Consider the following 19,938-nt stretch of genomic DNA (forward strand, 5'->3'; position numbering starts at 1 on the left):
GCAGGGTCTTACCACAGTACGTTGTTAGTTCAACCCAACCATTAGACGGCGGTAGTCATGGTTATTTGCGTGAAGTTGTTCAAGCGGCTCCATTTTTGTGCACACGATTTTCCATGGAATACTTGGGCCATGTCCCGAGGAAAAAGTTGTATAGAGATCTCCTTGGTGTTTGCTTGCCAGTTCCACTGTATAGAACGTTGTACCGTGCTGGAACTGGGCAAGATGTACTGAAGCGGGTCAAAGTAATGGCGGTTCCACCTGGTGTCAAATTAAATGCGGAGCATTTCTTAGTCGCACGATGTCGCGCGTCGGCGTCGGCGCCGTCCACACGCTCACTGCGCATGCGCGTCGCGTCGAGCCGCAGGTGCGCGTCTCTCCCCCGTACCCTCCTCGCTCTCAACAACAGCTGCGGCGGCGCGGGGGGAGCGCGTCTGTGCGCGCATGCGTCGTAGCTACCCGTGCCCTGCGTCGCGCTCAACAGTAACGGCTGCAGGGCGTGTACACGTGATAACGGTGTGGTGGGTGCGTGGAAAGTTCGCGCGCTTGTGTACGGAAGTGTGCCCATGCGCGTCTCTCCCCCGTACTCCTCTCCCTCGAACGCGGGCTGTGTGTATATAAGCGGCGGAGCGCGCGTTCGGAATTCAGTCAAGGGCGTCTTTGCTTGGCTTTCGCTTGACTTGACGCTTTGCTTGACTCGCGTACATGCGATGGAAGCAACGTCTTCACCAGTTACGCAATCGCACGACCGCTCCTCAAAGACCCCTTGACAGTGCACTTTAGCGACCACAAAGCAGTCATCCTTTCCGTGCAATACAACGACGGCACCAAGCAATAAAGACAGACTTTAACTTTACACTCCTTGCCTTCGCTTGTCTTTCATTCAATAAATAAGAATAATAAAGACGAAATAACAATTAAGCATTCCCAAACCATACCCAATTACGCAACATTCACGCGATACCCCCACCACTCTGCGACGCATTTACTCGAGTTCCCCCTGTGGGAAGGTGCAGGCGGGTTTTCCTTTTTCTTTAAATTGCACGGCGGTGTTCTACCTGTGAAAACGTGGATGCAGGAAAAGGGCCTCTTTGTTCCGCGGGGTGTGGATTGTACCCTGTGTAAGAAGCCCGAAACAATCGAACATGTGCTCCTGGATTGTTGGGACGCGGTCTTTCTGTGGGATGTGCTACAGCGAACCCTGAAAAAGGATTTGCCTCTTGATTGTCACGGTATACGGTTCCTGTGTGTAGAAGACGCGAATGGTGTACCTTACGATTTGTTAATGCTTTTGGTCTCGCACGGGGTATGGAGGTCTCGCATGGCCTTCCGCAACAGTGATATCGATTCCAGGCCAGCGAGGCAGTACTTCTGCGAGAACGCCAGAAGGATCGTAGAAGTGTGGAAGGTCCAGCTGTGTGTACCGGACTGGCTGTTGGAGGTGGAAAAAGTATTGAACATGCCGCGTTTTTAATTTTGCGACGCTAGTGACCGTAGCGTTAGCGGTTTTAGCCTTGTTGTTCATGCCTTTTTGTTTTTGTTGATGTCCAAACCCGGTAAAAAAAAAAAAAAGCGAAGGCAGCGCAGTCCATTGGGCGCCTGTTTCGTAATGCGGGGGACCCAGGTTCGAATCCGAACACGCGAACCGTTTTTTTCTGACCAATTACACGTTATTATTCCCCGCCGCTGCTATCTACGTACCAATGAGGCCTTTGGGTGGCCGAGTGGTTTGCATGCCGGTTTCATGGAGGGAACGGCCTGAGTTCGATTACCGTCACTTACCTAACACATCTTATTTTTCTTGATGCACGCTATCTCAACACCTGCTCGTGGGCTCCTTGCGTGCTCGCCACTTTGCATCACTTCGGGGTTGTTTGGTTGAACGGTAGGATATTGCTCACCCTCAGCAGCTCCGCAGTGAATAGACGTTTCACTCGTGATCAATAGGTATAGAAAGGTTTCACTTAACCCATTATTTGCCTCTTTGGACGCGTGCAGCGATGTTTCCGCAAACTGGCAAGACCTTCTTCAGCAACTACGTGGAGGCGCACAAGAGAACAACTGGGGCTCTCTTCAAGTATGACGATGCTGCGAACTTTACGGTGGGCCAACCCAATGCGTTCTACGATGCGGCGTCAAACTACGTGGCGCTCTTGGCTGGCATCTTGCAACCACCGCTCTTCTACAGCAGGGGCGTCTCCGCGGTGGACTTCGGCGGACTGGGGCAGGTGCGGAGCTGCATTGGCCAAAAGGCAGTCTGTCACGTGCTGCTCGCTGTTATCGAAGTTACCCACACCTTCCGTTTCACAAAAATGATTGGCGTGCACTGTTGTTGGAACGTCCTGCGCGCATACTTTACGGGGAAATTACGCTCGTGCAAGTGTACGCCACAATGGCACGACTAACACTGTTGCGGAGCTGAATCGGAACCCCAATAGATTTCAGGGCATTTCCACACCATGACTGTAAATGAACAGCAGAGCTGTAAATTCATTGTAAGTTAGTAACGACGGTCACAGTGACTTCGTTGTCGCCTGGGGCTCCGGTAGAAGGGGGGGGGGGGGGGGTTTGACAACCCTCGTTGAAAAAAAAAAAGTGGTGGCTCAGCTTCCCATGTCCTAACACCATAAGGCAAGTCGTGGCTCCAAAACGAAACAAAAAACATCACCCCCGGAGCGGTTCAGACAGGCAGGCTCAAAGAGACTGAGTTAATCTGCCGGGACACGCGTCCTGTGTGGTAAGACTAAGCGTTATTCAGCAGAACGCATTATGTCGCGCAGGTTGACGAAGGCTTCGATGCCACCCGGTACATAATATAAATTAGGAGCAAGCGCCAAGCACAACTACAGGATAAAGAATTTTGGTAGGAGCGCCTCGGTCCTATCAAGATTGTTTTTTCGTGTAGTTGTGCTTGGCGCTAGAACCTAATTCATATGATGGCATACCAACCAGCTCGCATCGACACATAAACTTACAAGTCATCTTCATCCTCAGCAGTGTTGGAATGAGGGAGGCTATAAGTGAGTGCAAGCAGGAGGGGGCCGCTGCCAGTGCCAACACAATCTCTTTTCCCATTTTCCCTCCCCCACACTGGGAACGGGCCGTGGAGAGCTCCGACCCGGATGCGCAGTTAGCACTAACCAGCCGGGCCACGGAGACTATTCGCCACCTCGCTTGCCTGGCCCCAGGTTTCATTAAAGCGCGTCTCCTTCTCTTCAGCCTTCGCAATGCAATTTGTTCGATTGCTGTGTACCAACTTTCCTAATAACACACTCTTCTGGAGGAGCCGTCTTTCGATTCCTCGTTCGAGCTTTCTCTTTTCTTGTATTATATTCCTTAACTGACACATTGCTGCCCTGAGAATTTGGCTGTTTTAACAGCGAACGTGTTCTTGGTCGCGGCTTTCATGGGACGATGCGTGGTAACGCGGGCGCAGCAACGTTGAGAGGGCATAGCCTAGGGAAGGGGAAAGCAAGCACACCTGCAGCAATTGAAAAAAATTCTCCAACGAGACTTTTGAAACTACTAAATCTGGTGGAAATGTTCATACTTCTCAACTCTGTTGAGCAAAAAGAAAACATTAGGCATACTTGAGGCAGGACGTCAATACATAAGCGATATTCGCATTGATATTTTAATGTGGATGCTTGATTTTTTGCGATGGCAAATAAGAAATACGCCATGAAAAAACACAGAGCGCTCGCGGCGCCCCCTCGTGGCATTTTTCCGTGTTCAAAAGTAACAGTTCCAATAGATGGCGCGAGCAGCGGCACACGGCAACAATGAGCTGGCGCGAACGGTAACCCATCTGCTGGCTTTGAGAATTCTACGATGCTTAGCCTTGCGATTAGGGACATCAACACATAAGTAAGATTTGAAATATTTTTAATTAAAAATACATGGCAGAGGGATTTTTTGCGATTGCGAGTAAAAGAAAAATTTCTTGAAAAACGTTTTTACCTCTCAATACCAAAAGCGCTCGCGGCGAACTCTCGTAGCAGTGTTCCAAGTTGACGAAGAAACTCGACAAAGTTGAATCGACGCGAACAGGAATTGATCTGCTGGGTTTGAGAAGTTGTATGATGCTTCGCTTTGCGATTGGGAACATCAGGCAGTTTCGATTGATTGATTGTAGGGTTTAAACCGCCGACGCAACGCAGGCGACGAAGCGCACCGCAGTGCAGAGCCCCGGATTAATTTTGACCTCCTGGGGATCTTTAACGTGCACCCAAATCTCGTACACACGGGCGTTTTTACTTTTCACATCCATAAGAAAAGCGGCAGCCGCGGCTGGGAATCGAACCCGCGACCTCGTGCTCAGCAGCGCGACGCCTTAGCCACTGAGCCACCGCGGCGGGTAACATCAGGCAGCTTCGCTTTAAACATCATCATTCGCGACGTTATGTCAGCGAAGCTGGGCTCATTTTTTTCGCGAGGAGGAGCAAATTATTTCCTTAAAATTTACTCTTGATGGCTTTTGAATCACTCGTGAGGTCGCGTATGCATATTGTTCGAGTGCCACTTAGAGGGTACGATTGCTCTGCCCTAATTAAGCAAATACCAGCACCAATTATTGCTGTAAATGTAATGTTTGGAGTAGATAACCAGCAGCTCTTATACCGAGTGAAATGTGGATCGAAACTATTGAGATACCAAAAGAAAGTGCACTGTGGTCTTTAGAACTACGTAATGGCGCGTGGTAAATTTGAGCAACACAGAAATGTGAGTCCAGCAAGGAATGTCGTAACACTTGTAATAAGACCATAATAAGCATCGCCGTCAGCAGCAGCATCATCATCGCATTTTTAGCTCCCACACCCTCAAAACGCTTCCGAGGTCTCTGGTTGTCGCTATAATATGCAGTGATTGGCGGGCTCGCAACTTCGGGCCCATTCTTGGATAATGTCAAATCAATGTACGTTTGCCGCTGGGTGGTCGGTTGAGCGGGGTCATTGTGGCTGCGCAAGCTAAATGTCTGCTACACAAAACGCCTAAACCACGTCCTTCTCAGTCCCCTCACATCCGTTTTGAAATTACGGACAGTGTGTGCATTAGGAAAAGGACGGACGTACACATTGCGCATAGTTGTGTTTTTCATGAAACCGTTTTAGTGCCTTACAAAAGAGGCCACGGAAGGGCCTCTTTTGCCAGCTTTACAAAGACCCAGCTTTACAAAAAACGGTTCGCTTTCATGAAAACAAGAACTGGTATCTTGCGGGAAAATCGAATGTGTTCAGTCGCAGAATATCGCGGTTTTGGAAAACCAATAAATTCTTGCAATGCTTCTGAGAAATTTGCCTTCCTTTTATAGCGGAGCTGTCTATAGATATTACCTCGAAAGTTTTGCGTCGGCGCACAGAACCGCGGCCAAAGAGAACTTTGAATCATACATGAAAGCCATTTTTGAGGTGAATACTCTGTAGCGCTCAGTCAAATGTAGTTATCTTAACTACTCCTGAAATTCCCCTCTGTGAAAAAGAATGACCATCAAAATTGGCCGCATTCCAAAGAGTAGGCGAAAGAAAAACACGTTTGTTTGCACTTTGTGGTTGAGCATACTTCGTAGTTAATGATCTTAATTAAACGTTTACGAGCGATATTTTCATTCTAACGGACAAACGTGGGGATGTCCGTATTTTTTCCGTAGAAGCCCACGTATTTGCAGCAGACGGGAATTCCGCAAATATATTTGAAACTTCACTGTGAACTACCTAATTATGCAAAGTTGAAATAACTTGACCTAATATCATCTAATTTTGATTTAATGTCTTTAGGGATAGTATCGTTAAAATAATATTTACGCCCGCTTTCTCTAACCATACTCCTTCCGCTGAGGCGTATGTATTGACAGCAGCCAGGAATTCTCGAAGGTTTACAAGTTCACTGCGAACTAATTACGACAGGTAAATGAAATTCGGTGAAGCGTACAGCCGTTCCAGCGGCCAGTGTTAGTTGGTTAGATATGTTTCGAGATGCCTACGTTAGATGGAGAGCCACATTGCATTCCCAAGGAAGCTGACTTTGACGCAAGATTATTCTGCCTGCATGACGTTTACGCGAAACCTATTCATTCAAGTAAAACACGAGGAAATGCCTGGATATGTACTCGTGACCTTCAAGCTTAGCCAAGGCCAAGCAGCGTCTCGTGCAGTTTCGCGGCATCGAAAGAAGCGCCACCGACTACGCTTCGCCCACTGAACGAACAAATTCATGGCGACGACAGCTTCCGGGGGGAAAGCGTGTAATCGCTCATTAGTTCCAGTGAAAATAGCCGGAGAGGGGATAAGGGAAAGAGTAAGGGCAAGGTCCGTCAAGGTCAACTCAGTTTTTGTTGCGCTTCCCCATGAAAGCACGTAATAGCTTCAATGGGAATTGCTGAACGCATCGAGGTTCACTGTGCGTTTGCCCTTAGATCGGCATTTGCTGCGAGCAGCGTCTGTGCTTGGTGTGGCTGTGCAATTTTGCGCGCGTTTACTGCGCCCTCTCCCGAAAACCAAGCTTTGGCTCGACAAAGTTGCAAGTTTAACCACATTCAACAAATTCATGGCTACGGTTTCAATTACGTATTGTATCTGAAACGAAAGCTCTTTCTTAAGTATGATCCCCGTCAACCCTAGAGAGGAATAAATTCGCACCCGCCGCGGTGAATCAGTGGTAAGGCATTGTTCTTCTGAGCACGAAGACGCGGGTTCGCTTCCCGGCCGCGGCGGCCGTTATTCTGATGGAGGCGAAAAGCAAGAACGCCCGTGTGTACGAGATTTTGGCGCACGTTAAAGATACCCAGAGGTCGAAATTCATCCGGAGCCCTCCACTACGGCGCGCCTTATCAATCAATCAATCAATCAATCAATCAATCAATCAATCAATCAATCAATCAATCAATCAATCAATCAATCAATCAATCAATCAATCAATCAATCAATCAATCAATCAATCAATCAATCAATCAATCAATCAATCAGTATAACTTGCCCACACATTTGGCGGGAAATTCGTGTCAGCTCTATGGCTTGTGTTATAGTAGCTTCGTTGGTCATCCATGTTCACAGGGTGAGATGGATTTTAATGTTTTAGGGGCGAAGCTCCTAAAGCCATGGGTCTGTCCATCCCTTGTGTCTCGTGGTACGTGACCGCCGCATGCTTTCGGAGATGTCGCAAAGTGGGCCGCGTTGCACGCGCAAGAACCGGCTGCAACCGGCAGCGCAAACTCGGCACCGGGAGCGCGAGCTTGTCTGTGTTCGCCAACGGAGGCGCGAGCGCACGTGCACTGCGAGGGGGAGATCACGCAAGAGATCACGCCACGAACGCAGGCAGTCGTTCTCGGAGATCGAACGAGACGCAAGGACCTTTGCTCGTTTCGTCTCGTCTTGCTCGGGCACACGTTCGCCCATTTCTTTACTGTTGTGTCCCATCCTACGTGACAAACTGTGGTGGAGGTGCGGGGTAGTCCTCGATGGCGCGGGGTCTTTCACCAGGTCTGGGCCTGGGAGCATTGACTCCGAAAATAAAAGTTGATTTGTACAATGTACGCACACAGTCTTACGTCTTTCTTAATGATGTAATGGGCGAACTTTCACGGGAGAGTTACGGTTACCGATGATCTCCCCCTCTCGAGCTTCGCCCCACTTATCATCATTCATTCCGTGGATATGGCGTGATTTTTTCTACCCACGTTTTTCTACAACTGTCGACGCACGTCATTTTATAGTCAAGCTGTATACCTCTACCTCCAGTGGTTTCATCTCCATGGGCGAAGACACCAAGGCGTAAGACGCCGGGCGGCGCATGCGTCAAGCGAATCAGGCATACAGCATAGAGCTCAGAATTCGTTTAAGGGAACCAGACAACAAACATCGAAAACGCATTATGGATGATAACGCGCCTGGAATTTATGTGATATCCCCCCCATGTCTTTCTGGTAAAGATTAGGTTTGCAGATTATCTTTGAAGGCTAGGCAGGACTAGTCTCACTAAATAGAGCAGTTCTTGCCCCAGAAGACGTGCGCATGCGTCAAGCTAGGCAGGACCCAGAATTTTTAGAATGTTTGGACAACCTTCTGCCGCTGAAATGCTGTCACACGCGTTATCTTTAATTCGAATTCGGAACGACGCCAGTCGAGCAGCGGCAGAGCAGGGAGGGAAGCGATACCTACTAGAGTTGCCCGACTTACGGCCCTATTTTCGACTGCACAAATTCCCAGGCAATTCGCGATGTTTTTTTGCGGAAGCACGACGTAAGCAATCAGTGACGTGATGCATCTATAGGTATGACGACATGCGGTGTAGTGTGACACTTCAGTCATAAAGATCGCAACCAAGGTATCAAATATTGCGCATAAAAGATATAAAAACACTTGGCACGTACTACAAAAATTAAGACGGTAGCTGAGGCTGGGATGAGAAACACATTCCTGCAGGTCTAAAATTGGCGTCAACACCACAGGGTGATCGAGTAACGTTGATCCAAAAGCGACCGAAAGGCGGACGTTGAGCTAAAAAAACATCAAACATTTTTCTTACCGCATCTATTTATGTCTTTCTTCGCTTTTAGTAACACAGTTGGGCTCTCTGCTTCAATGCAAGCTTTGTTCCCGGCCGCTACCTTCCCGGCCGCCACCGCCGCCACGCTATCGTCTGCTGCTATGTTACAAGTTTATTGTGTGATCACAGATAAAGACGGCCGCGACCATCGCTTGTATGACACATAAGAGCAGCGAAGCGCTACGCCGGATAACTGCGGGCAGCACCGATGTCGCCGATTCACTCATTCGTCAAACGCGACTTCAATCAGCGCTGTAATAAACAAACTAGTTACTTTTATTTGTTTTTTTTCTCTTGAGGTCGATCATGTGACCCAGTAGCTGTGGACGAATTCCACGCATTGGGTTCTCTTCGTCATGGAGAGGCTTGTACTGCCCTCTTATGTAGCGGTTACGCCAAACGAATAATTTTTATTTTATTGCCAAACATAAAAGCAAAATACTGCACTTCATTTGTACGCTCCGTGTTTGCTGACTTGGAAACAGGCGAAACTATGATTATTTTCGGTAGAAAACATGCTTTGAACCGCGCTTCATGCGAAACTGCGCCTGCTGCAAATTCCCGGAGATTTCGCGGGGCCCTATTCTCGACTGCACAAATTGCCGGCAATTTAGGCAATTTTCCGGAAGTCTTTTCTGATTGGCTTTCAATTTTGGTCACGTGCTTCCGGCTGACAAAGCGGTTGTGTGTGGTGTCGTCATTTTGACGTTTCATGTCGTCAACGGACACCAGTTCTAAAGTTTGCCTTATTTCTCGTTACTAAAGGCGCATAATTCTTGGCCGGCAATGAAAAACCAGACAAAATGCGGCGGACATGACAACGTAAGCCTGTCTTTGCTATTCAACAACAATACTGCTTGTAATACACACCCCCTCTGTGATTGGCTGAGAAGGCGTGACGTAATTTAAACAGTTGGCGGGAACGATTACGTCATGCATTGGCAACTTCAGCCTGCGTAAAAGTGACGTAATGCTACGTAACAGCATGAAAATGGCGGTTGTTTTTGTCGCAAAATACAAGCAAAATAGGGCACAATATTGCCCCGGCTTACGGCGCCGCGAAATGTGCGGCAATTTGCAGCAGGCGCAGTTTCGCATGCGCGCTGTTTAAAGCATGTTTCCTACCGAAACAAATTATAGTTTAAACTGCTTCCAAGTCAGCGATCATGCGACATACAAATAACATGCAGTATTTTGCTTTTATGTTTGGCAATGAAATAAAAAATATTTGTTTGGCGTAACCGCAACATAAGAGGGCAGTACAAGCCTCTCCATGACAAAGAGAACCCAATGCATGGCATTTGTCCATACTTCTCCTAGTAAGCTGTTGGGTCACATGATCGAACTCAAGAGAAAAATAACAATGAAAAGTGACTATTTAGTTCATTACAGCGCTGATTGCAGTCGAGCTTGACGAATGAGTGAATCGGTGACATCGGTGTGCTCCGCGGTTATCAGGCGTATACGCTTCGCTGCTCTTATGTGTCATAGAAGCGATAGTCGCGGCCGTCTTTTTCTGTGATCACGCCATAAACTTGTAACATAGCAGCAGACGATGGCGTGGCGGCGGTGGCGGCAGGGAAGGTGATAACGCAACAAAGCTTGCATTGAAGCAGAGAGCCCAGCTATGTTAATAAAAGCGATTGAAAGAAATAAATAGATACGGTAAAAAAATTGTGTGATGTTCTTTAGCTCGACATCCCCCTTTCGCTCGCTTTTGGATCAACGTTACTCGATCGCCTTGTGGTGTTGGCGCCAAGTCTGACCTCCAGAAATGTGTTTTTCTTGTCAGCCTCAGCTACCGTCTTAATTTTTATAGTACATGCCAAGTGTTTTTATATCTTTCTTGCACAATATCTGATACCTTGGTAGCGATCGTTATGAGTGACTCGTCAAATTACACTGCATGTCGTCATAGCTATAGGTGCAGCACGTCACTGATTGCTTACGTCGTGCTTACGCAAAAAAACATGGGCGAAATGCCGGCAATTTGTGCAGTCGAGAATAGGGCCCGCGGTGCCGAAGGTCGGCGAAATGTTTTGCTCTGTTACGCGGCAAAGGCGCCACCATTTGTAAGCTGTTACGTAACATTACGTCACTTTTAGGCAGGCTGAAGTTGCCAATGTGTGACGTGATCGTTCCGCCAACGGTTTAAAATACGTCACGCCTTCTCAGCCAATCGCAGAGAGGGCGTGCATTACAAGAAGTATTGTTGAATAGCAAAGAAAGGCCTACGTTGTTTTGTCCGATGCATTTAGTATAGTTTTTCATTGCCAGCAAAGAATTATGCGCTTTCAGTAAAGATAAATAAGGCAAACTTTAGAACTGTTTACAGTAAACGTCATGAAACGTCAAAAGGACGAAACCACACACAACGGCTTTGTCTACCGGAAGCACGTGAGCAAAATTGAAAGCTAATCAGAAAGGACTTCCGGAAAATTTTCCAGTTCCCTCGGAATTCAGTCGAGAATAGGGCCCTAGAACGCATAAAGAACGAAATGGCGGCGGTTGAACCGTCGCGGTGTAAAACAAACTGCAGAAATTCAAAGAATTGTCTACTAATGTGTAGAGTTCTCATGCCGCTTGTCTTGCTAGAGCCATTTTTTTTTTGTTTTTCTAAATCCCTTTCGACCAATTATCGACTTTTACGCTATTATAACGACTACGGGAGGAACTTCAACGAAATCTTCATTGTTGTGAAAATGCAGGGCGTTAGAGGGTTTGCAATTTTTCGAAATTTTTTACATGTTTTTTATTTCCTTAGCTTTTCGAAATTTCGTTACACCAATTGTTTCCATTTACGCTACTACAACGATTGAAGCTGGGGCTTCTGCTAATTATGCATCATTGAACGCAGGGCATTACAGGGTTTGCTAGCGTCCGTCATTTTTTACACTTTTCCTATTTTTAAAATTTTTTCCAAATTAGGTTCAACCAATGATCTAAATTTGCGCTGTTATAACGATTACTGGTGTAACTCTCGCAAAATCTCCATTATTGTGGAAATGCATGGTGTTACACGGTCCCGGCTGGGGGGCTCTCAGCAAAGAATGCTACGCTTTAACAAATGTCACGTAATGCAAACTGACCAATGATCAGGGCAGCGGCACGGAACAATAGGAGAAAAGAATGCCGATACTGAGTACCCTTATGAAGTGACACTTACCGAGCACAACTGACAAGCCCGCCGAGACGACGAGAAATTTTTAATGCCCTCCTCTCTTCCATCACCATGTGTAGCGGTTTACAACAACTTTGCTGGACATTGACTCTCGCAAGGCGGGATGGCGACCAGCGTTTGGTCGTAATCTAGCCAAAAAAATATTCGGTATAGAAATGGAAGAGCATTAGTAAAGCCGCTACGACACCTCACTTGGGGAAGTTATGGGGCCCACATACTCAGTTTCTGCGACGAGGCGGTCGGTTCGAAGCGAGAGAAAACTAACCAGCCATTCATACCTAAAAAGATGGCCGCATACTTGCTCAGAAGAAATGGGCGCGCGCAGGGCACGTAATGCGAAGGCTGGATAACCGTTGGTCATTAAGGATAACAGAGTGGATCCCTAGAGAAGGCAAGCGTGGCAGGGGAGGCAGAAGGTTGGATGGGCAGATGAGATCAAGAAGGTTGTGGGGATAAATTGGTCGAAGTCAGCACAGGACCGGTGTAATTGGAGATCCATGGGAGAAACCTTTGCCTTGCAGAGGGCGTAGATATGCTGGTGGTGGTGATCATGACGATACTTGCTCACCTCGCTGCAAATATCGTGAAAAGACGTCTTCTGCCGCACTGGGGCTACCACATAAATACCACCCTTCGTTTTACCGCCCGTTCTCCGCTTCGTTTTCACGTCCTCCGCTTCCCGTCTCGCTTCTGCCACGATAAACACGGTTGAAGTTCGCTCAAGTCACTTGAAATTTACCGCGTTCCACTGCTCAAGCGCCATCTTCTGGAATTTCTCGTTGCTGTTGGTCTAAGAATGCCGTCAGGAGTCGGGGACGCGCTCGCGTTTTTGTAATTTTGGGATGAAACATTGTTTTCAGCGCGTGTTTTTTTATTTAGTATCGCAGAAGTCAAGCGGCCATGTTTTGTTAAATAAATGAACACTGCAAACCCATTGTGTATTCGTGTTTTCGCTCAAATATGCCTAATGTTTTCTTTTTGCTGAACAATGTCCACAAGTATAAAGTGTGTTTCCAGATGTAGTGCTTCGGGAAGCTTTATTATTATTTATTATACCTTACAGGCCCATTGCAGAGCATTGAGTAAGGGGGGTTACAATTTTGAAAGAACACCCAAAAAAAAAAAATAGTGGGGAAGAAGAAGAAAAGGCAAGTACACAATATAGAGTTTGGCTAATCGGCTTACAGACGTAAATGAAACACGTCATACACGTTTCTAACAGACAATGATCACAAACGCACAGGGTTTTTGTGAAATAAAAAACATAAAAAACACAAATACAAGGGGGAAACACCCATAAACAGTAACAATATTATTCTAGCAATTCATCATTACACAACTACTAGAAAAATGTCGGTGCAGATTTTCGCTAAAGCTATCGTGACTAAGTATGGATGCAATTTGGTCAGGAAGATCATTCCAGTGCATGATTGCTCGAGGCAATGCAGATGAATTGAAAGCAAGCGTCTTGCCAAAAATTCGCGTGAAACTATGACTATTATGAAGGCGTCGTGACGTACGTACTGGGGCGTTAAGAGGAAGCGGGTTAGGTGTGACGCGAACTATGTATTTATGAAAAAGGCATAATAGCGCGATAGTGCGACGGGTATCTAGCGGCTGAAGTGATAACTCTTGTTTGATTTGGGTAACGCTAAGATGACGGTTGTACTTGCGTGTAATAAATCTGGCGGCTCTGTTTTGAATAGATTCCAGCTGGACGATTAGGTAGTTTTGGTGAGGGGACCAGATTGCCGACGCGAATTCTAGCTGTGAACGAATAAAGGTTAGATACGCATGTTTGCGGACAAGGGCTGGTGCGCATCGTAAATTACGTCGCAGACAGCCGAGCGATTTAGAAGCCTTTGCGCAGATGGCGGAAATGTGGGTACTCCAAGAGAGATTAGGTGTTAGATGAACACCAAGATATTTATAGGAAGCGGCTTGCGAAACTGCACTGTGGTTGATGGAATAAAGAAAATCTGAATGATCGTGTTTCCGACTAAAAGACATTACTTTGCATTTACTCAAATTAAGTGACATTTGCCATGTATTACACCAATTGTAGATTATGTTTAAGTCATTTTGTAAGGAAAGGTGGTCGTTAAGGCTAGTAATCGTACGATATATAATACAATCGTCAGCAAAGAGTCGTATCCGTGATGAGATGTTGAGGGGCAGGTCATTTATGTAGATCAGGAACAGTAACGGGCCCAGGACGCTCCCCTGGGGAACTCCAGAAGTAACATCAGCGAGGTGTGAAGAAAAGTTGTTGACCACGGTAAATTGTTGGCGCATAGACAGAAAGTTCCGAATCCATGATAAAGTTAAAGAATCCAGGCAAAGGGCTGATAGTTTTGTAATGAGGAGGGAATGAGCAACACGGTCGAACGCTTTTGAAAAATCAAGGAAAATGCAGTCTGTTTGTTGATTAGCATTCATGTTAGAGTGTAGGTCAGTTGTAAATTCCAGCAGTTGTGTATCACATGACAGGCCTTTTCTGAAACCATGCTGATGCACGAAAAAAAAGTTGTTGGATTCGAGGTGTTTATACACGTTAGATGCAATAATGTGCTCCAGTAGTTTACAGCATATGCACGTCAAAGAAATCGGGCGATAATTTTCGGGTGCATGTTTGTTATTGGATTTGAAAATGGGAACAACCTTGGCGATTTTCCAGTCGGCAGGTAACTGACCTGATGTCAATGATTTACTGAAAATAGGGAACAGAATTTGACTAGAGATGTGCACAGTGTTCTTTAATATTTTTGAATTGATGTTATCGACACCAGATGAAGTGGAGACTTTAAGACTGCCAATTAGTGAAGCGATGCCTTCAGGAGTAATATTAATTGGCTGCATATATCTGTAATCGGATTCGGGAACCATGGGTATGGTGGAATGATCTTCCTGAGTGAATACCGACGAGAAGAAATGGTTGAATGCATGCGTACACGCATGTTCCTGAAGGGGAACACCGTTGTCACCATGTAATACAATGTCATTATTAGAACGATTGTTTGAAATTGTCTTCCAAAACTTTCTGGGGTTATTTTTTAACAGCGAAGGTAAATCCTCAGAAAAGTATTTTTGTTTGGCACTGTGTACTGCAGAGTTAAAAGTTCTCAGAAATTCCTTATATTTGGCCCATGACGACGCACTGGAAGTCGATTTAGCACTCTTATACAATCGTTTCTATTTGTTTCGCATGTTTCTGAGTTGTCTGTTGAACCACGGATTAGATTGAGCATTTTTTATTGTTATTAAAGGCACATGTTTGTCGACCAGTTCGGCTATCTTGTTCTTGAAGAGCACCCAGCTGTCATCCACAGACCGGGAACTGAATGAGGGTAGGAAGGATTCATTGAAGAATTCCTCCAATTCTGCGTTCATTTCCCTGTAATTACCTTTGTTATAATCGCGTATTTTTTTAATGATGGCACCGGGAAATTTTAAAGGAGTGTTAAATGTAAACTGAAGGAGCTTATGATCGCTGAACCCATCGATGTATGATACGGATCCTATGCTTTCCGGTGCAGTGGTTAATACAAGATCTAAAATTCTAGACCCTCGAGTGTGTTCGTCTATAACTTGAACAAGGTTGAAGCCTAGAGTTAAGTTAATGAATTCGGTTGAAGTGCTACAGGGAGCTGAGAGGAGCGACCAATCAATGAGAGGGAAATTAAAGTCCCCGAAAAGGTAGACTATATCAGCAGGGCATTGTTTCAAGGCACAAGATATACTTTCACGCAGTTCCTTCAAGAAGGATGGATCGGAGTCAGGTGGACGGTAGCAGGCGCCTATTGAGACCTTAGCGGATGCTGTCACGCATGCAGCCCAAGTTATTTCAACCGAAGCATTCGTTTCAACGGAAAACGACGTTATCCCGTTTCTAACTGCGAGCAGAACACCACCACCCCTCCTGTGTGTTCTATCGTATCTGTAAACGCTGTAGTTCCTCTTTTCGTTAAAAAGTTCGGTATCACTGATGTCAGAATGTAACCAAGTTTCAGTTAGCACCAAGATGTCGCTATTACTGTCATCCAAGTAAGAGCATAACTGGTCGCGTTTAGGAAGTAAGCTTCGAATGTTAGTGTACGTAACCGATAACGACGGCAATTCTTTAGTTGAGTGGTTCTTTGGTCGCAAAGGGTGGACGCCTGTCCTTTGCTATATGTTAGAAGCAATAACAGTATCAGTTACGGGGTCATATGTGTATGTTTTATTGTCCATGCGCATTCTATCCACCGATAGCTTAAATGTCTTATTTTCTTCTCTGGCGAAAGCTATTAGTTTTTTTCTGTCTAGTCAGGTTGAGAAGGCGAAATCTTCACCAATCGAAAAAGTCGACCCCTTAAGCCTGTGCGCCGAAACTAGAATGGTTTGTTTGTCCTTGAAGAAGCAGAACTTCGCAATTATGGGTCGGCATTTATCGGGAGCAAACCCTCCCAACCTATGCACGCGATCAAACTTAAGGGTGTCGGAGGTAACTTTAAGCTTATCTGAGCAGAAGTTGACTATTTTCTGCTCAGAGCCAGGCCAGTCCTCCTTGGGGTCATCCTCAATACCATAAAACAATAAGTTACACCGCCGTGCCCTGTTTTCCGCATCATCACATCTTGCTGTGATAGTTGTTAATCTGTCATTTAAGCTGCTTAAAGTGTCGCTAGGTGTAGAAGATGTCGTGGTGCACTGCGACGCAACTTTATTCTCCAGTGTTCCCAGCCGTTCGGCCAGGCGCTTGAGCTCGCTATCGGTCGCATCTTGCCTCTCCTTCAGACCTTTCAGTTCAGTTAAAATAGCATCCTGCCCTGCTTCAAGCTTGCCCATACTTTCAGGGATAGAAGCAAGTGTTTCGGCCATCTTAGTTTCAAGCGTTACAGGAGAGGGTCCGTGGTTCAATTCAACATCCCCCGAGAGTAAAAGCATAAAATATACAAGGTAAGCATTTGTAGTAGCAGAGCACAACTGGCACAGAAATGTTCGCCAGGTCTCCAGCATGTCGGGGGGGGGGGGGGGGGGGGGGGGCACGACACCGCGAGAAAGAAAGGGTCGTCAGGACGAACACAATAAGCAGCGTGCTGTGGGTCACTAACCTGCGTCAAGAAAGGCGCTCTCATGTCTGCGTTCCTCGCGGTGACGTGCCCCGACTGACTCCGGTGCGAGAGCTTCTTAAGTAGGCATGGCGGAATGCCGGGGCCGGTGATTGTTCTCGGGAGAAGGAGGGAAGAACAGGCTGTGACGGGGACCGGCAGTTGTTCAGCAGGGCGCGTTGGTATGTCGCCGGCCGGGGTATTGTGGGTCTGCTCGCGACAGTCGTGTGGGTCCAGGCGGGCGGCGGTGAAAATCCGGAGACTCAACGTGATGCTCGCAAGCAGGACGACCTGCGTCAAGAAAGGCGCTCTCATGTCTGCGTTCCTCGCGGTGACGTGCCCAAACTTGTCTTTTCAGAGACGAATATTTGTAGCGGAGTCGTGAATTGCTGACATTGTGGTGAACTGGACACCGCCGAACACAGTTTCTTAAACTGTCCTGAGAATCTGTTCCTCTGGGACGTTCTCCAGCGGAGCCTAAAGAAAGAACTGCCGTTATGTCCGAACGGAAAACGTTTCCTTGCCGCACGCAATGATGGAGGCATGCCACTTGACATGTTTATGTCCTCGAGACTGCACAGTCCCTGGAAACCTTGTATGGCTGTGCGACATGCAGACCAGGATGCACGACCATCACCGAATAATTTATTGAAGCATCGCTTATATCAGGGATGTAATCAAAGTGCAGGGCGAGCAATCTCATTGGGGTAACATGCTGGACGAATCAATTAATCTGAAACGGTTTTCGCACGTAGCATCCGTAATTGCGGGTGGGGTTCTTATTATATCGTGGTTGAAGCATCTGTTATTGTTTTGGTTTTTGTTCCCTGTAAACGCCGGTAATAAAAAAAAAAAAAAACCGCTGGGTGGCTGAATTTCGGGACAGACAGACAGACCATTTAAGTAGCCCGAGCGAAACTATCGCCTTTATGATGACGATGATTATGATTATGACGATTAGAGGTCCTCCCTTTATATCGGGACGTCGGTTGTCGCCAAAAGACTTGCCTATCGCATTTAAAAGCACCCCCTCTCCTTCCTGCTTCCTATACGCGTTGCCGTGCCTTGTGCAGGTAATCGGACACGAGATGATGCACGCCTTCGATGTGGACGGGATCACAGTAGACGCTGGCGCCACAAGGAAAACTTTAACTAATGCGACTACGATAGAACAGTTCCAGCAGAAGGTGGAGTGCCTGCGAAAGGCCTACGAGGCGGCAAGTACCACTTTCGTTTCGCTTCACTGCTGCGCCGGTGACACCTGGTAATGACGGCGGTCGCCGTTTCTATTGCGTACGATTCAAAGATTTCGTTAGTTCGGGCGCGTGTGTGACATCACAACGGAACATGCGCAAGAGTTCGTCGGACAAAAGCTAATTGTCGCCCTTCTCTGTTCTGCGCCGCGCTGCCGTCGTCGTGACCGAGTGAACAATGGCAAGAACAACAACCAAAAGAAAAAGCGAACGATGGGAAGACTGACGAGTGAAAGAAAGCAAAGGAGGAGAGTGTCGCGAAATTGGGAGGAAAGGGTGGTTCGCCATGGCGGCGCGAGCCAGCGCTCTCCGAAAGTGTGCGGTGGAGGGAGGGAAGGGGGCAGCATGCTGTGCCAGCACGAGGTGCTCGACGGCGCGACGCTTGGCGAGAACGTGAGGGGGGGGGGGGGGCTGCACGTGTATATTATGTGCGTTCGCTTAAGACGCAGTTCGCGGTCCGCTCCTGAGACGCACTTCGCGCCACCAACACAGAGGCTAATCATCGCTGCCGTCTAGAGAGCCCACGAGTGAGTGCAGCCTCTGCGCACTGCTGATGCGCCCAAATATCTCTTGAGGGAGTATTGTAATCGCCAGCCATTTTTTGTTAAGTCAGATATCGGCCCGTCTTGTGGGTAGCGAACATTTGAGTTGCGTCAGTCACGCCCAGTCAGAGCAGAAATAGTTGTTCTATTGGATAATTGATGCTTGTTTTGTAAAATACATGACTACTTTAACGGCCCGTTTCCAGTTTAAAATGATGGAGCAGTGCAGCTATAGAAAGAAGTACATCGCAACGGGAGGAAAAAAATGAGATAAAACATGAAACACTGGGAAAATTACATGCAGATGTCCAATGAGGAAGGAAGGGTGAGTGTTCCTTAGAGGATTTCTACTTAATTCTAAAGGAATGCCTACTTAGAGTTTAGAGAATTTAAAAATACATTTGCAGGAAAACCTGAAGTCCTCCGCGTGATGAAAGGCGTAGAAAATATCGAGAGAAGTCACTTTCCGTTTATTCATCAGGCGGATCGAAAACATGTTTAGACTGTAGGGAGGCCTGTTTATGTTCACCTTTGGCTTCGGTATGTTGAGCACATAGGAATTACAATTAGCGTCGATATTCCTTCGATCACTGTTAACTGTCTTCCAACCCTTAGGTTCTAACAAAATTCCCGTGATATCCTGGAGGAGGCACTTGATCGTTTCAAAGCAGATACAGAAGGGTATAGTGCAGAAATGAGTACTTCGTGCAGGAGGGAGTAATGAAACGATTCGAGTAATAGCGTAAGTGTTCAGTATCGAAGACGAGGCATATTCCCGACCCCAAGTATACGCTCGCCACCTGGAGGCTAGCGCGAGCATCAAAACTTTCAGGTCCGCTTTATTGTAACGTGAGCAACACTGGCCGAGGTTGAGCAGTTTTGCGGGGATCCTGGAGAGCCGTGCTGCGCATGCGCGAGGAGCACAGACGTCACACAGCGCACAGAACGTTGCTTGCTGCCCAACGTCTCTCACACAGCCCACGCGCCCAGCGTCTTCGGTGACCTCCGTTCCGCTCGTGGCGGCCCGGTCCACTTGATGACCATGCGAGGGGTGGCGGGTGTAGAACCGATGGCTCCTGCGTCGCAGCAACCGGCGTGCGCCTGTGGAACCAGCTTAGCTCTGGGCGATTGGTGACGCTGCGCCGGAGCGAATTGATAAACATACATGTGACATAATGCCTATACCGTGTGTGTGTCATTGAAGCAGCAGTAAGCATGATAATCAAGCTAATCCTAGACAACCAGGGAATCTAAGAATACCAGCTCACGCTACGTATATCTTCGCATAGCCGAGCTAAGCCACTGCTAATTTTTTCTCTCCGTCATATGCCGCT

At 47.1% G+C, this 19,938-nt stretch overlaps 1 protein-coding gene across 1 annotated transcript in view; it reads left to right on the top strand.

The window, feature by feature from the left end:
- LOC144179789 (neprilysin-1-like) overlaps window positions 1-19,938 on the top strand; it is a 70,845-nt gene that overhangs the window by 49,212 nt on the left and 1,695 nt on the right. Inside the window, exons 8-9 of the mRNA XM_077708225.1 lie at window positions 1,996-2,225; window positions 17,883-18,026. Coding sequence (XP_077564351.1) covers window positions 1,996-2,225; window positions 17,883-18,026 — 374 coding nt within the window. The remainder of the gene's footprint in view (window positions 1-1,995; window positions 2,226-17,882; window positions 18,027-19,938) is intronic.

This window comes from Haemaphysalis longicornis, unplaced genomic scaffold, assembly GCF_048455015.1.
Source record: "Haemaphysalis longicornis isolate Haplotype H1 unplaced genomic scaffold, Haemaphysalis longicornis Haplotype H1 scaffold_4, whole genome shotgun sequence".
Lineage (NCBI taxonomy): Eukaryota > Metazoa > Arthropoda > Arachnida > Ixodida > Ixodidae > Haemaphysalis > Haemaphysalis longicornis.